Source organism: Microcaecilia unicolor, chromosome 4 (assembly GCF_901765095.1).
Source record: "Microcaecilia unicolor chromosome 4, aMicUni1.1, whole genome shotgun sequence".
Lineage (NCBI taxonomy): Eukaryota > Metazoa > Chordata > Amphibia > Gymnophiona > Siphonopidae > Microcaecilia > Microcaecilia unicolor.
The window spans coordinates 14,782,636-14,801,116 of NC_044034.1; the positions used below are offsets into that span (position 1 = coordinate 14,782,636).

Genomic DNA, 18,481 nt, shown 5'->3' on the forward strand with positions numbered 1-18,481 from the left:
GTGTAGCTCTAGTTTTAACTTCCTCCATCACCTGTTCAGTCAGTGTAGAGACATCCGAGCTGTCCGATGACACTTCTTGTAAGGATTGCACCTCCTGCTCTTCCTCCAATTTTAATGGAGTAGTCAGTATATAGTAGAGTTTTTAAAGTGGTAACATAGTAGATGACGGCAGAAAAAGACCTGCACGGTCCACCCAGTCTGCCCAACAAGATAAACTCGCATGTGCCATTTTTTGTGTATACCTTACCTTGATTTGTACCTGTCTTTTTCAGGGCACAGACTGTATAAGTCTGCCCAGCACTATCCCCACCTCCTAACCACCAGCCCCGCCTCCCACCACCAGCTCTGGCACAGACCGTGTAAGTCTGCCCAGCACTATCCCCGCCTCCCAACCACCAGTCCCACCTCCCATCACAGGCTTTGGCACAGACTGTATAAGTCTGCCCAGCACTATCCCCGCCTCCCAACCACCAGTCCCGCCTCCCATCACCGGCTTTGGCACAGACCGTATAAGTCTGCCCAGCACTATCCCCACCTCCTAACCACCAGCCCTGCCTCCCACCACCGGCTAAGCTTCTGGGGATCCCTTCCTTCTGAAGGAATTTTCCGAGTACTTAAAATTTTCCTTTAGAAATCTATGAAACATGTCTCTAGGTGAAATAAATCTTGAAAATGGAAAATTAAGTATTCTTAGATTTAAATTTCTTATTGAGGTTTCCACCTTTCGATGAAATAAAAGTTTTTTTTTTTAAACCATTTTCTTCACGTTATCTTAGTCTCTTTTTGAACGTTAAATGCTAACATATTGGATTTCCTATGTGTGTTTATATCCGATATCAAATCTGATCATATTATGATCACTGTTACCAAGTGGCCCCAGTACCATTACCTCCTGTACCAGATCATACACTCCACCAAGGACTAGGTCTAGAGTTTTTCCTCCTCCTTATTGGCTCCTTTATCTGCTGCTCCATAAAGCAGTCCTTGATTTCGTCAAGGAATTTTACCTCCCTAGCATGCCGTGATGTTATATTTACCCAGTCAATATCGTGGTAATTGAAATCACCCTTAATTATTGTGTTCCCAGTTTGTTAGTCTTCCTAATTTCTGATAACATTTCTACATCTGGGGCATATTTTCAAAGCACTTAGTCTTCCACAGTTCCATAGGTTTCTATGGAACTTTGGAAGGCTAAGTGCTTTGAAAATGAGCCCCATCTGTCTGTTCCTCCTGGCCAGGCGGACGGTAGGACACTCCTATCACTATCCTTTTCCCCTTTACATATGGAGTTTCTGTCCATAGGGATTACGAGATGTGTTTTGTGTCCTGTAGAAATTTTAGGCTATTTGATTCAAGGCCCTCCTTTACCTAGAATGCTACCCCTCCACCAATTTGATCTACCCTATCACTATGATATAATTTGTACCATGGTATGACAATGTCCCATTGCTTATCCTCCTTCCACCAGGTCTTAGAGATGCCTATTATATCTATCTTTTCATTTAGTACAATATAGAAATATTGACAGAAGATCAGTAATTATATATTATTTCCATATCTCATACATTGTACTAATGCAAAAGAGATGTCTATAATCAACTGTCAAGGTGAAGCGGAATACAGATGTTCAAATTAAATTATCCAATTATTACCAAAAAATTGTGTTCTTATTGAGTGATATAGTAGACCAGGGGTGTAGCTATGTGGGGGCCACGGGAGCATGGGCCCCCACAGATTACGCTCTGGCTCCCTCTACATTTGACCCGCTGCCGTCACCCACACCCCACCCCTCCGCCGCATCAGGTAACTTGTTTGCTGGTGGAGGTCCACAACCTCCGCCAGCCAAGAGTCTTCTTCAGCGCCGGTCGACTCCGGCGCCTTCGTTGTGTGATCATCTGTTTCTGATGCCTTACGTCCTGCACGGGGCTACATGCACGGTGCAGGATGTAAGGCATCAGAAACAGATGATCACACAACGATGGCGCCAGAGTCGACTCTTTGGCTGGCGGGGGCTGAGGACCCCCGCCAGCGAACAAGGTACCTGATGCGGGGGCGGGGGGGGGGGGGGGGGGGAGTTGCGGCTGTCCAGCATGGAACAAGTTAATTGACTTTTCTGTTTTAAGGGAAGCTTTCTTTGAGCTAATTCCCATTTGTAGATGTGGCCAGAAATACTTGTCAAAAACACTGGATGTGGCAGACGACTCAGAGAAATTTCATAAGAATCGCTTTAACAGGGCTCCCGGATTAATTGGTTACCCTTGGTGAGCCGCTTTTTCTCAAAAGGGTCCAAAGTGGCGGGGGGGGGGGGGGGGGGGGAGAGCCGCCGGCGGGGGAGGCGGCTAAACAGTGCCCCCCCACCTCGGGCTCTAGCCCCCCCCCCCCCCCTCCTGCTGAGGTCTGGCTACGCCCCTGTAGTAGACCACATGTTAAAGAAGCCTTTGTAAATACAACTGTCTTGTCTTGTATGGTATATTATGTCTGTCTTTTGTAAACCACACGATTTTAAAATGTGCATCTAAAAATGCTTTAAATATTAAAACATTAGTTTAAAAAAATAGGCTTGAGTTTAAAGTCAACCTATAAATGTATTCACTCTGCTGCTCCCCAGTATCTCTCCACACTCGTCCTTCCCTACACCCCTTCCCGTGCACTCCGCTCCATGGATAAATCCTTCTTATCTGTTCCCTTCTCCACTACTGCCAACTCCAGACTTCGTGCCTTCTGTCTTGCTGCACCCTACGCCTGGAATAAACTTCCTGAGCCCCTACGTCTTGCCCCATCCTTGGCCACCTTTAAATCTAGACTGAAAGCCCACCTCTTTAACATTGCTTTTGACTCGTAACCACCTGTAACCACTCGCCTCCACCTACCCTCCTCTCTTCCTTCCCGTTCACATTAATTGATTTGATTTGCTTACTTTATTTTTTTTTGTCTATTAGATTGTAAGCTCTTTGAGCAGGGACTGTCTTTCTTCTATGTTTGTGCAGCGCTGCGTACGCCTTGTAGCGCTATAGAAATGCTAAATAGTAGTAGTAGTAGTAGTCATATGTTGACCTTTAGAGTTGTTCAGGATCAGGTATTTGAAAGAGCTGGTAAGGACCCAACCCACACGATCACTGGGACCAGGTGCCTTTAAATAAAGAACAGACGGACTTGAAAGAGTTCAAATTATCACTGTCAACTTCTGAGCAAGTTGTAAATAAAAATAACAGTCCCCCCCCCCCTGTTTACTAAGGGGTCCTTTTACTAAGGTGAACTGAAAAATGGCTTGCAGTAGTGTAGGCGCGGGTTTTAGGCGTGCGCAGATCCATTTTTTTAGCGCTTCTGTAAAAAAGGCCTTTTTATTTTGCCGAAAATGGATATGTGGCAAAATCAGAATTGCTGCACGTCCATTTTGGGTCTGAGACCTTACCGCCAGCCACTGACCTAGCGGTAAAGAATCCAGGCGGTAATGACCTATGCGCGTCAAATGCCGGAAGCCTAAGAAATAAGATGGGAGAGTTAGAATCTATTACATAAGACACTTTGAAAAGTTCCCCCACCATAAAATAACCAGTTAAACCATCAAATCTTAAACCAGATAAAAACATTTGAAACAACCATGTTTTAAGGGGACTTCTGAAATCCTTGTTGGATAACAGGCTCTGCAGATCATTAGGAAAGGATTTCCATTCAGGTTCATTTTATTTTTGATATTCTGGCTAAGCGATTTATAATCAGGAAGGATATAGTTAGTGGAGAGACAGTACTGAAGGGCCTTGAATAGAAATTACATTTCGTAAAGGATAGAGTTAGGATAGATAAGCAGGATGTTGTTATATTTCCCTATGACGTGTTTCTCATTGACAAATTTGTTTAACATTTCCTATTTGTTGGGATCATAAATTGCTAAGCTGGACAAAATTTTAAAAGCAAACAGTAACATTTTAAACAAAACTTGACTTGGAAGTCAGTACAATCCTCTCCCCCCCCCCCCCCCCCCCCCCCAACCAGAATCAACGTGGACGCCATGTTTTGGAGAATCTACAATCTATGTACTTGTCTCTCAGCGATTCCCAACAATACAATGTTACAGTAATCTAGGTGGGAACTGTTCTCCGTAAACTGTGCCGGAGTCCTCCAACTGCATGACTGCCGGGGGTGGGGTGGGGTGGGGGGAATTGCGTCGATATTGTGTTTTCAAATGCTAGGGACAGGCAGGTTCCCTGCAGTCCTGCAAGCTTGCCTGCCGCTCACTATTGAAAATGTGATAGTGAAACAGCGCCACCCGCTGGCAAGGCTGTAGGAGGACTCCCACTCAGCTTAGAGTGAATAGAGTGGGTGGGTCAGGCTAGTTGATTATTTTGCCAATTTAAAGGTGCTGGAAACCACTGGCCTGAACCTCTGTGAATTACAGCCACTGCTGGTAACCTTACTCTGGCTGCACGTCACCCACATTTGTCAGAGATTTACCCATCCTCAGGTAACTAACCCTCCTCTCTTTTGGGCCCTGAGCCTTAATCCTGCCCTGCTTGTGATCAGGCTCTGCATTTCCTTCTGATATGTTTTCCTCCTTTTTTTTTTTTCTGAGTCAAACCATTTCTTTTTTTTCCTTTATTCTTTCTTTATAAATTTTCCAATATGGCAACCTCAAGAAAACAAATCTGGAAAAGAAAATCAAGGAATTGTAAAAGGAACAAAACTGTACACGTTTCTACAATACATCCAGTCCCAACCAGTCCACAACGTAGGAGAGCCCAAGCAATCAAACAAAATCAGGCAAACAAGAAAGCCTTCCTTTATTATTAAGGACCTGATCTTAGAAGGGGACTCTGGATCCCCCGCCTAGACAGCAGTCCCGGTGGTAAGCAGCCATTAAGCTATTGCAACTTGCTTCTTACAGGTCTCCCACTTAGCCATCTCTCTCCTCTTCAATCTGTTCAAAATTCTGCTGCACGACTAATATTCCACCAGGGTCGTTATGCTCGTATTAGCCCTCTCCTCAAGTCACTTCACTGGCTTCCTATCCGTTTCCGCATACAGTTCAAACTCCTCTTATTGACCTATAAGTGCATTCACTCTGCAGCTCCTCAGTACCTCTCCACTCTCATCTGTCCCTACATTCCTCCCCGGGAACTCCGTTCACTGGGTAAATCTCTCTTATCTGCACCCTTCTCCTCCACCGCTAACTCCAGACTCCATTCCTTTTATCTTGCTGCACCATAGACTTCCTGAACCAGTACGTCAAGCTCCATCTCTGGCCATCTTCAAATCTAAGCTAAAAGCCCGCCTTTTTGATGCTGCTTTTAACTCCTAACCCTTATTCACTTGCTCAGAACCCTTATTTTATCATCCTCACTTTAATATTCCCTTATCTCTTGTTTGTCCTAATGAGATTGTAAGCTCTGTCGAGCAGGGACTGTCTCTTCATGTTCGTGTACAGCGCTGCTTACGTCTAGTAGCGCTATAGAAATGATAAGTAGTAGTAGTAGTCTTTGGGATTCCGGAATCTTGTTACTCTTTGGGATTCTGCATGGAATCTTGCTACTGTTTGGCCTTATCCCTTATTTGTTCTGTTTGTCCTAATTAGATTGTAAGCTCTGAGGAGCAGGGACAGTCTCTTCATGTCCAAGTGTACAGAGCTGCGTACATCTAGTAGCGCTTTAGAAATGAGTAGAAGGAATAATTTTCAGCCTTACAGCCTCTCAGTTATGTAGAGGGAAGGTACAATGTCACCTACAGAATTCCCAGTTTTGTATGTATGTGTTTCATGCATTTGTCCCTCCAAAACTAACTTCTTACTTAAAAACAGAGTCAATTGTGATGGTTCAAAGAATAAATAAGGCACGTTCAGGTATTTACATATATTCAAAACCTTTGCCACCTTTCCTTTTGTATGGCTTCAGCAACATCAGGAAAAATCCTCATTTTCATGGAAAAGAATAGTCCTATGCCTTTAACAGCCGGTCATTATCAGGAACCGGTGTCAGTGTCTCCAGTAAAGTAGGAAGTATAGCCATCTGTCACAAAATGCCTAGCCACCTTCCTGGGGTTACCCTGTGGCTACTTAGAGGGTCTGTCCCCAGCACAGCTCAGGTCTGCCTGCACCTGCCACTTGTAGTCTACTCTAGCACCCTCCTCCCACCGACTGCTTCCCAACCACCTCTGGGTGAGTCTCCCACTCTCAAATTATCCCCAGTGATTTCTAGGATACTGGGGGCCACACTCCCAGTGGTCGCACAGTTCCCAGAAAGCACTGACAGACCCATCACACAAACCACCAGGATTCTTAGTCATTCCAGACAAGCAGAGACAATAAACTAAAAATGTGTATTGTCATGAAAAATTAGAACAATGAACAGAAAAGGTGGAATAAGCAAACCGGAACAAGTAACTGAATATGGATCAATTATAAAACTATTTGAACATTCGTTTACTATATAAATTAGTACCTGGGGAGATCAGGACATATAGCTGCTCACGGGTTATCAAATATAACTGTTCACAGGGCCTCAGCAAAGAGATCCTTTTTCTCTTTTCTTCCTGGCTAAGACTGGAGAAAAAGCCAGTACATCCTAACTGAATTTTGAGCTCCTGGGCCAATCAGAGCCCAGAACTAAAACTTTTAAAAATAGCTGGCCACATCACTTCAGGTTACCTCTTATCTGTGTTAACTACAGAGGGAACAGTCATTTCTCGGTAACAGCTTTAAATATAAACATGCACCACCTGCTGGCCAAACTAGAGAAGTACACTTCAAGAAATAATACAGTTTCACTGTCTTTTTGTCTGAGGTTTCTAGAGAAGTAGTAAGTTCCAAATATCATCTGAACTAGGCAAGATTGTGTCATGTGCAACCACAGTTATTTTTGTCTTTTAAGGAGGTGGATAATACCCCCTGAACAAGGAAGAAGAGACTGAGGAGGAACCTTAAAGACTCAGAAAGTACTTTTGAGCCTCTCTTACAGCTCAGATATCAAGGATGTGGGAAATTTATCAGGAGTTTGAAATTATGGCTCCGTATAAGTTGTCCGCTTTAGTGACATAAATACAGGTTTTTTTTCTTTCCTCAGGTATGTTGCTGGCTATTTTTGAATGGTCTGCATTTTGGTTCCTGCACTAATACTGTACTCCCTGTCTGATTCGGGAACGATGGTAGCTCATCGAGGAGAAGGGAAGCGTTGGCGCTCTCAAAACGCATGTGATTTCTGTGGTTTCTTTTGTCCTCTCCAGGCGGAACCAGAATTACTTGGACATCCTACGCCTGCTGTCCCTCGGAGACAAACAGCTCAGCTCCTTTGACATCTCCCTCAGGTTTACCCATCTCTTCTGGTTCGGGGATCTCAACTACCGCTTGGACATGGATATCCAGGTGAGCATGTAGAATGTTAGGTATTATTAGGAAAGAATGGAAAACAAATATGAGGACGTTATTATGCCTTTGTATGACTCCATGGTGTGACTGCACCTCAAATATTGTGTTCATTTCTGGTTGCCGCATCTCAACAAAGATATAGTGGAAATAGAAAAGGTGCAGAGAAGGGTGACGAAAACGATAAAGGGGATGGGACAACTTCCTATGAGGAAAGGCTAAAGCGGCTAGGGCTCTTCAGCTTGGAGAAAAGGCGGGTGAGGGGAGATATGATAGAGGTCTATAAAATAATGAGTGGAGTTGAATGGGTAGATGTGAAGCATCTGTTTACGCTTTCCAAAAATACTAGAACTAGGGGGCATGCGATGAAGCTACAATGTAGTACATTTAAAACGAATCAGAGAAAATCTTTCTTCACATAACATGTAATTAAACTCTGGAATTCGTTGCCAGAGAATGTGGTAAAGGTGGTTAGCTTAGCAGAGTTTTAAAAAGGTTTGGCTGGCTTCCTCAATGAAAAATCCATAGACCATTATTAAAAAGGACTTGGGGAAAATCCACTGCTTATTGCTGAGATAAGCAGCATAAAATGTTTTGTACTTTTTCGGGATCTTGCCTGGTATTTGTGACCTGGATTGCCCACTGTTGGAAACAGGATGCCGGGCTTGATGGACCTTTGGTCTTTCCCAGTATGGCAACACTTATGTACTCTCTCTACTCCTGTTCCTCAGGGGAGGAGGCTCAGGAGAACAGAGCCACCAGATCCCATGGAGTGGATCTGAGGTCAAGGGACACTGCTCGAGTTACTGCTCAAAGGTGCCTCCCTTCTGCCTCTGTTGTGTGGCACAAGCATTTTGGAAAACGCCAGGCACGTAGTCTAACTCAAACAAAAGGAAGTAGATTTTCATACAGGCTTTTGCTGCTATTTAGTGACAATCGTTGGACTTGTGATGTATTATATGTAACTGCTGTATGTATTTTATTTTATGTTAAATGTTTATTTGTGTTATTTGTTTAAAATGTTATTATGCATGTTTTTTTGAAAACCGCCTAGAATTGCGTGATAGTGTGTAACAAATAAATAACTGATTTGTCTGGGAATTCTGGGAGTTACTCAGTCTTTAGGGGTCCTTTTACTAAGCCACATAAGCGTCTTCGCACGCCGTACACGTGCCAAAATTGAGTTAATGCCCGGCTATTGCGTGGATCTTGTAATTTCATTTTTGGCGTGCGTCCGATACGTGTGTTTGAAAAACAATTTTTATTTTCTGGCGCGCATCTGCTATGCGCTCCAAGTGGCATTTGATGCGCATAGGTCGTTACCGCGTGAGACTTTACCGCTAGGTCAATGGCTGGCAGTAAGGTCTCAGACCCAAAATGGACACGTGCCAATTTTTATTTTGCCGCACGTCCATTTTCAGCAAAAATTTTAAAAAGGGCATTTTTTTGCAGGCGCGCTGAAAAATGGATCTGCGCTCGCCCAAAACACGCACCTACACTACCGCAGGCCATTTTTCAGCGCACCTTAGTAAAAGGACCCCTTAGGGTCTTAAATCCCCCGCCTCCATCTTACTTAGTAGTTACAGTTTATCTGGCCAGTATGTTGATACATGAAATTTAGCTAGTTAAGAAGAGGGGACCCTCCCAGCCAAAGTTCTCCAGCTAAGTCGAACTGTGAAATAGCAGGGTTACATTGTAATATCTGTGGATAAATTCAGCTCAGTGTGTCGAGCAGACTTGCCAGGTAAATCCCACTGGCTCCCCATTAGAGAATGAGTAGCCTTTAAAATATGCACACTAATTCACAGGATAATCTTCGATAAAGTCCATAGGCGTAGACTGGGGGGGCGAGGGGGGGCAATGCCCCCCCAAACGACGCGAGGCGCCGCCGCGCCATTAGTTAAAAAAAAAAAAAAAACACATGCAGGCACGCGCTCCTCTCCATCTGCTTGGCTTCCCTGCCCTCTCTATCTGCGTCCCGCCTTCCTCTGACGTCATTTCCTTTCGGGTGGGACGCAGACAGAGAGGGCAGAGAAGCCAAGCGGACGGAGAGGAGCGTGTCCGTCTACCCCTCTCTCTTCCTCCCTCCCTCCGGCGCAGGCAGCAGTCTTTTTCAGCGTTCCTGGCAGCGGTAGCGATGTACACGCTGCCTTCGGCTCTGCCCCAAAGCCTTCTCTTCAAGTTCCTGTTCCCGCATAGGTGGGAACAGGAACTTGGAGAAGGCTTCCGGGGCAGACCAAAGGCAGCGTGTACATTGCTACCGTTGCCAGGAACGCTGAAAAAGCTGAAGACTGTTGCCTGCGCCGGAGGGAGGGAGGAAGAGAGGGGGTAAACGGAGTCACGATCTTGGACCTCGCGGGGGGGGGGAGGGCAGTAGAAGGAAGATGGATGGAACTGGGAGGGGTGGGGAGCAGAGGGAAGATGGATGGTACTGGGAGGGGTGGGGAGCAGAGGGAAGGAGCAAGAGATGGATGGGACTGGGAGGGGTGGGGAGCAGAGGGATGGACCAGGAGATGGATGGGATTGGGAGAGGTCAGTCACAGCAGAGGGAAGGAACAGAAGATGGATGGGACTGGGAGGGGTGGGGAGCAGAGGGAAGGAGCAAGAGATGGATGGGACTGGGAGCGTTGGGAGCAGAGGGAAGGACCAGGAGATGGATGGGATTGGGAGGGGTGGGGAGCAGGGGGAAGGAGCAGAAGATGGATGGGACAGAGGGATGGTGAGCAGAGGGAAGGAACAGAAGATGGATGGGACTGGGAGGGTGGGGAGCAGAGGGAAGCCTACTGGAAAGAAGACACTGCATAAAACAGAAGACACTGGGACCAAAGCGAATAGAAAAACTAAATGATCAGACAGCAAAGGTAGATAAAAGTATTTTATTCATAATTTATTAATTGAAATGTGTCAGCTTTTTGAAATGTGCATCTGTGATATTTTGCCTGTAAATTTCAATTCCTTCCTCCATATTAGCATATTCATTTGCATATGTATATATGCAAATGATATGCTAATATGCCCCGCCCATTCTTTGCCCCCCAAAATGAAATAGTCAAACTGCGCCTATGATAAAGTCCCAGAATATATACTCGAATTAATTGATTTACCACCCAGAAACAGATTCAGTACCTCAAGATCTTATCTGAACTTACACTACCCAGACTGTAGCGCCCTTAAGTACAAATCAATGTACACCAACAACTTTACATATAAAGGCACTCAATTATGGAATGCTCTACTCAAACAAGTAAAATCTACCCAGAACTACCTAAATTTCCGAAAATTATTGAAATCAGTATTGTTTAAGAAGGCTTATTCCCCAGGTCTAACCTAACTTGAATTAACTATTACTATAAATTCAGATCCGACTTTGTAAGCCACTTTGAGCCTGCGATCAGTGGGGAAATGTGGGATATAAATGTACTGCTTTTCTGTTGTACAACCAAAGTGGTTTACATCAGGGGCGTAGCCAGACATCGGCGGGAGGGGGGTCAAGAGCATGAGGTGAGGGGGCACATTTTAGCCCCCCCCCCAGCACCGCTGACCCCCCCACCACCATTGCCACCCCCACCACCAACTTTGACCCCCCCCTCCCGCTGATGACCCTCTCGACCCCCCCCCCCCCCCCCGCCGCCAATCCTCCCCCGCTGCCGCTGTCGCCTACCTTTGCTGGCGGGGGACATATGTGCAGGACGTCCGACTCACAGAAGCAGAACGAAGCCTTGCAGATCAGCCAGCAACATGGCCGCGCCGGAGAAGAGGACTTTGGCTGGCGGGGGTTGGGGTCCCCCGCCAGCAGAGGTAGGCGACAGCGGGTTGGTGGCGGGAGGGTGGTCGAGAGGGTCGTCAGCAGGGGGGGGTCCAGGGCCAAAAGTACACAACAGCAAAATATAAAACAGACTTTCTAAATAAGTACGTCTTTAGTACTTTTCTAAATGTCAAATAATTCTTATCAGTCTTATTGTTTGCGGTTAGACATTCCAGATTGATGGAGCTTGATAAGCGGATGATGTTAACTGTTTAAAGAACGTTATACTTTAACACTAGGGAACTGTAATGTAAACCAATTACGCAAAGAATAAATCTTTGAACTATGGGCAAGACTAATATGTGACCGTAAATACTGCAGCGCATCCCCATATCAAGCCTTATAAATCAATGTGACTAACTTAAAATATACAGGCCACAATTAGCCAATGAAGTCCTCAATAAAAAGGTGTCACATTTTCTTAGTGTGAACTTCATTGGCTATCGATTATGGCCCATGTACATTTTAAGTTAGTCACACTGATTTATAAGACTTTATGTGGGGATGCCCCGCAGTATTTACTGTCACTAAGTGGTTAAATGCAGACTCCACCTAAGCTCCACCACCGGACCACCCCAGCACAAACTGAACAAGACCTGGGCGGTCACAGGCGATATTCAGCAGCACCGCATGCTTAATGCCCTTGAGTATTACCAGATGGTCAGTTAAGCGAGGTTTAACCAGGCAGAAGCCAGTGCCAAAATGGGTTAGGTTGTCTAGATGGATGTCCTGCAGAGGGGTTGAAGCTTTGACTTGGTCTGACTCGTGGAACGGCTCTGGAGATCGGGACTCTCAATTTCTGTCTTGTGAGTATTTTTGGTTCTGGTACTTTGGACTGTTTTTTGGTTTCCTTGATCTCTGGGGACGTTTCCTGAGCACTCTTGCTTCCAGACATCTGTAGGAACCACCACATCCAGGTGTCTGCCTGTGACATGGGCAGAAGAAACCACACTGGCTCTGGTGTTGTGATGAGAGCTGCTAAATGGAGTGGAGGACCGAGGTTGGTGATGAGACGTGTCCTTGTGTGAGGATCCCTGCTCAGACGACTTTAGAGTCTGTCCCCTCCATGAAATGCACAAACGCATATACCCTGGAATGCATCATGACGGCATCCTGAGAGAAACTAACTGGAAAGAGATTCTGGGTAGTATTGTCTCTAATCATGCTTGTGGTGGGTTTTGTCTTCCAGGAGATCCTGAACTACATCAGTCGCAAGGAGTTTGAGCCACTTCTGAAGGTTGATCAGCTGAACCTAGAGAAAGAGAAGCACAAAATCTTCCTTCGCTTCAGTGAGTACTGGGGGAGGGGTTGGATGAGGAGAGTCTTTACAAGAAGCTAAGGTGGAAAGATAGGGGCTTCAGCAAGCGTTGGAAATGGATGGGATGTAGGTCTTTGAAGAAAACCAGGGGAAAGATAAGAGCTTTGAGTTCCTGAGCTGTACTCATTGGGGTAGGAGTTGGACAGAGGTCTGCTCAGAAGTTACAGAGGAAAGATGGAGCTTTAGTGATTCTAGGCTGGGATCATTGGGAGGAAGGTTGGATGGCAGGGGAGCTTTGTTCAGGGTGTTAGAGGAAAAAAGAAAATTGAAAAAGGCAGGAACGTATCCTTTGAAAGAAGGGGAGGGGGCTGGAAACAGGTTACACCTGGTGGTAGTGGAGGGCAAGAAGGGGGAGGAGCAGCACTGAACTCGGAGCAGGCCTTTCTTTCTTAATTACGTCTAGTTGGTCACTAGGAAAATTCATTTTGGAGTTGTAGAAATGTCTCATTTTGATCTGTGTTTTTCTTTAATCTTTTGCGTATCTTATCCTGAATTCACTGAATATTTAATGTCATTAGTGTTTTGTATGTAAAAGTGTGTTTCCTTATCATCCCGAGCAGATCAGTCCAGAACCAATAGGTTATTTCCATCAACCAGCAGATGGCAACCAATCTCTTGCAAATTCTACCCTATCAAGGGCACTATCCAGCCTAAGCTCGCAAATTTTACTGTCTCCAGCAGATGGTGACAGGCTGAACATGCAGCTGGTCTGGTGTGGCTAGCTCCAGGGCCAGTTAGAAAATTAGGTACCAGATATCATTAAAAAAGAAAAAAAAGGAAGAAGAAGGGAAAAAGTTGTGAGTCATACTCTGAGTCAGAGTCCCTCCCCCTTTTCCTTAAGTCATTCAGAAATTATTTCCTGGCTGTTCCCTTCTTCTTCATATTCCTTACTTCTGTTTTCCTTTAAAATAAAAATCCCAGATGTGAAGGAAAACTCATTTTACAGTTGAAATCAAAGGTTATAAGTTTGGGAGCCATGTTTTTTGTGTTGTTTCCCTGCAAGTGCATCCCTCGGCATCAAGGAGCCACATATGCATTTCTTTATCCCACACATTTAGAACAATTTCTTAATGATAAAACGCAAATCTTTAGTTGATGGGGTTTAGAAAATGGTTTTTTTTTTTTTAGTAAAAGACTAGGTTATCTAGTCTGTTTATGATTTCTAAGTATTTGTTTTATTTAATAATCCTCTCTCTTCTTGATGTGGACTATTGTATATCGTTTGATGATTTTATCTATTTCCTGTGATGTTTTTTTTCTTTGTAAAAAAGAAAAGAAAGAAAACAAAGGTTTCAAACTGGTAAAGACAGCAATGCTGAGGAGCAGGGGCGTATCTGGACTTCGCCGGTAGGGGGGTCCAGAGCCGAGGTCAGGGAGCACATTTTACCCCCCCCGCCCACCTCCAACAACTGTCGCCCGACCGCCTGACGACCCTCTCGACCCCCCCCCCCCCGCCCTTTGTCACTTACCTGTGCTGGCGGGGGACCCCAACCCCCACCAGCCGAAGCCGCCGTCCTTCGTTCGTTTGTTTTCTTCTTTCTGACTCTGACGTCCTGCACGTTGTGTACGTGCAGGACGTCAGAGACGAGTCAGACTCAGAAGAAAACAAACGAACGATGGACAACTGCTTCGGCTGGCGGGGGTTGGGGTCCCCCCGCCAGCAAAGTAGGCGACGGCAGGTTGGCGGCTGGAGGGGGGGTTGCGAGGGCCATCGGTAGGGGGTGTCCAGGGCCAAATCTACAGGGGCCCTGGCCCCCGTGGCCCCAATACAGATACGCCCCTGATGAGGAGAAGTCTTTCTCAGAAGACTTCTGCTGGGAGTGTGTTGCTTTCGTGGACGAGGAGTATCTCTGCGGCCATTCTGGGTTTGACACGGCGCTCATTAACGCGTACGGGCTCCGAGTTCCATGCCCCCCTCCCTCCCTCCCTCTCCTCCTCTCCAAGTTCCGGGCCCCCCTCTCCTTTCCTCCTATATATAAATACTGCGATTGGCGTAATTTTTTTTTTAAACCCTGTCTGCGGCATTTAAATAAAATCCTGATATTCAGTACCTAGATGGCGGTCCGTGCTGAATATTTGGATAGAGTTATATTGAGAATACCACGTGGATAGCTTCTCAGTATCGCCGCTCTTCAGGTAACTTCCAGGTCTGCCTGCTGACCAACTTGGCACTAGAGCTGGGGGCAGTTTGTAAGGTTATTGAGTGAAATTTAAGATTACGTTTGAGGAAGGTTAGCAGAGTTGAGGGGAGTATACAGGTTGGGAGGGAGCGATATTGGTTCTGTATTTTAACGTTCTACATTGCATCCGGTGGGGAGGAGGTACAGTTAGAAATTGTAAGTAAGGAACGGCAGCTGTTGTGCAGATCATTTCCGTTTGAATATTGGGCCAGATGTTTTCTTAAGTCCTCTTGCTCAGACTTGAAACTTTTTGTTTTTCCAGACGAGGAAGAGATCATGTTTCCACCCACCTACCGCTACGAGAGAGGATCTCGGGACACATATGTGTGGCAGAAACAGAAACCCACAGGGGTACGTTCTATGTGAACAGGGCCTGAGGGGCAGCGGGGGTTAGGAATCGGAAAACACCCCCAGGAGAGTGTAATGTATTGTAGTAGAGTAACATATTGTTATTATTTATTACATTTGTACCCCGCACTTTCCCACTCATGGCAGGCTCAATGCGGCTTACATGGGGCAATGGAGGGTTAAGTGACTTGCCCAGAGTCACAAGGAGCTGCCTGTGCCTGGCCCTTGCAGATCACCAATGTGGCCGCGCAGGCTTCTACATGGAATGTTGCTAGTGGAATAGCAACATTCCATTTAGAATCTCCAATAGTAGCAACATTCCATGAAGAATCTCCAATAGTATCTATTTTATTTTTGTTACATTTGTACCCCGCGCTTTCCCACTCATGGCAGGCTCAATGCGGCTTACATGGGGCAATGGAGGGTTAAGTGACTTGCCCAGAGTCACAAGGAGCTGCCTGTGCCTGAAGTGGGAATCAAATTCAGTTCCTCAGGACCAAAGTCCTCCACCCTAACCACTAGGCCACTCCTCCACTCCTTGCTTAAAGAGATGAGCTTTCAGCAGTTTTCTAAAGGGCAAGTAGTCGTTAATTAATCGGATTGGTCTGGGTAGAGTGTTCCAAAGCTGACTGCCCTAAAAGGAGAAACTGGGTGCATAGTAGGTCTTGTGTTTAATACATAGTAGATCAAGACCAAATTGGCCCATTTAGTCTGCCCAGAGTTAAATCTTATAAATTTCCATATCCAACCCCATACCAGCTCCCTAGTCCCCTACTTCTTCTACATAATCTCTTGCCCCTATTCTAACCACCACCGTCCATATTCTTCCCAAACGTGTTTGGATTTTATTATGGTGTAGTCCAAATCGAATGACTGATATCATAAGTTTTAATAAATAAATACAAGCACAAAATCCTCTGCTGCTGTTTAGTTTGCCAAATTTAACAACTCAGATAAAAAAAATTAAAAACAAAACATAAATAGCACAGTAATAAAAAAAAAAAAAAGGTATAAAAATCACAAGTAATAGAGAAACAGAACATCCACAAATGTATTTAATGTAACAAATAGCACCGTAATTAGTCTGCCCAGTCCTCGGTTTTGATTCATACTAGATCGGCATTAAATCTAACACCCAGACCCCTTCTGGATTTAATCATGGTCTCTCCAGGCAGGTCACTTCTTGAAAGCCCAATGTTGTCCGTGTGAACACGGGCTCTCTGTACCGAATTTAAAGTTGGGGTACCCTTAGTCATCGTGGTCAGGGGAGAGTACAACTACTACTTATCATTTCTAAAGCGCCACTAGACGTACGTAGCACTGTACACTTGAACATGAAGAGACAGTCCCTGCTCGGCAGAGCTTACAATCTAATCAGGACAGACAAACAGGACAAATAAGGGATAAGGACAAAGAGTAGCAAGATTCCGGAATCCCAAAGAGTAGCAAGATTCCGGAATCCCAAAGAGTAGCAAGATTCTGGAATCCCAAAGAGTTGCAAGATTCCGGAATCCCAAACCCTACTACTACTACTTATCATTTCTATAGCGCTACGAGACGTACGCAGCACTGTACACTGGACATGAAGAGACAGTCCCTGCTCAACAGAGCTTACAATCTAATCAGGACAGACAAACAGGACAAATAAGGGATAAGGACAAAGAGTAGCAAGATTCCACGCAGAATCCCAAAGAGCAGCAAGATTCCGGAACCCCAAAGAGTAGCAAGATTCCGGAATCCTAGAGTAGCAAGATTCCGGAACCCCAAAGAGTAGCAAGATTCTGTGCAGAATCCCAAAGAGTAGTAAGGTTCCACAATCCCAAACACTACTACTTATCATTTCTATAGCGCTACTAGACGTACGCAGCGCTGTACACTTGAACAGGAAGAGACAGTTTCTGCTCCACAGAGCTTACAATCTAATTAGGACAGACAAACAGGACAAACAAGAGATAAGGGAATTTTTTTTTTTTTTGAGATAAGGGAATATTAAAGTGAGGGTGATAAAATAAGGGAGAGACAACACATCACGCTGTAGTGCACCAAGAAATTGATTGCTGTGCATGGGGAGGTGCGGGTGAAGAGAGGGAAATCATCAGCATGGAAATGGGCCTTAGCCTCTCTATCCACATCTTCCCTCCCCCTCTCACCTCTGCCTGTCACTGCCACTGTCGTCTTAAATCTGCAAGAACGTGAACCGTACATTAACCACGTGCAAAGAAATCAGTTTGTGGCCTAAGAGCCCGCATGCCATCCACAGGTATTGCAAAGTCTCGTCCTCGAATGGGTTTCCATGGTAACAGGGTTGTAGCCAGACACCCAATTTTGGGTGGGCAGAAGAACCCCACACCGTCCCACAGGTGATTTGGTCTCCTCTCGCCTGCATGCCATATGGTCTTTCAAACACCTCCCTCTCTCACATACCTTTTAAATAGCAGATTTTCACTGGCAGCGAGCAGCGACTAATGCACACTGCTCATGTTGGCCCCACAGCCTTCCCTCTGATGCAACTTCCTGTTTCCGCATAGGCAGGAATAAGGCTGTGGGGCCGGAGTGAGCGGTATGTTATCAGTCGCTGCTTGCTGCAGGTGAAGATCTGCTATTTACAAGGTATGCAGAAGGGACAGATGTTGGGAGTTTTCAGCTGTTGGGGCTTGGGAATCCCTACCAGCCACATCGTAGGTGTGCTGCTACTGGTTGGGCCTGAGCCCACCCTTGGCTACACCACTGCGTGGTAATCGTGGAGCGGGTCGGGGCATCGCAGGGTCTTTGACTGCATGTGAGCTTTTGCAAGTGGTTAATATATTTCCTGCGCTGTAAGAGGACAGCAGCCCCAGGCCTGGATGGCACCATGGCCGCAGTGACAAGTTCTCCAGCGCCTGTCAGTTACTATAGAAGCATTACCTTCCTGGATAACCTCCCGAATTGCTTCTAGCATAATTACAGCCAGTTTTTTCACACCCTACGGCACCAACAGAAGCAGATCGAAACTCGCTCGGAGCTCTCTCCCGGGAGAACTTCTGGCAACAAGATTCCATTTGCTCCTATGCCGGGGAGGATGGTAGCAGTTGAGGCTCCCCAGATCGCTCCATTGAGTCTAGCTCCCCTGGCTCACCACCGCATTCCACTCCTCCGATGCCATCACTTCTGGGTCGTGGGGGGCTGTGTGTTGGTCGGGGCTGAGAGAAACTGATGGAGCTGCCGAAGCAGGAAATGTCCCTGGAGCATAGGGAACTTCGACATTGTCCAGCGTCGTCTGCTTCAACACAGGGGCTTTCCCAGGTTCTGAGGGGGTAAACTTTGGTTTTCCCCCTCCTTTTCCCTGTAGCAGAATGGGCAAAAACAAGCGTGTCAAAGAGATTCAGCGCGGAAAATCTAAGAGCTCCTGCCTAATTGTCTTTCACCAATGCCGTCTCGTTCTCGGTGCCTCAGCTTGGTCATGCCTGTGTAATTTGGATTGTGCGTTCTTCCTGGCTCTG

General features: G+C 45.9%; 1 protein-coding gene across 2 annotated transcripts in view; it reads left to right on the forward strand.

Annotated features, from left to right (window-relative positions):
• Nucleotides 1-18,481, forward strand: part of INPPL1 (inositol polyphosphate phosphatase like 1) — a 255,019-nt gene that overhangs the window by 204,237 nt on the left and 32,301 nt on the right. For both annotated transcript variants that reach the window (XM_030199978.1, XM_030199979.1), the window contains exons 15-17: nucleotides 7,213-7,351; nucleotides 12,346-12,445; nucleotides 14,917-15,005. In XM_030199978.1, the coding sequence (XP_030055838.1) occupies nucleotides 7,213-7,351; nucleotides 12,346-12,445; nucleotides 14,917-15,005 (328 nt within the window). The remainder of the gene's footprint in view (nucleotides 1-7,212; nucleotides 7,352-12,345; nucleotides 12,446-14,916; nucleotides 15,006-18,481) is intronic.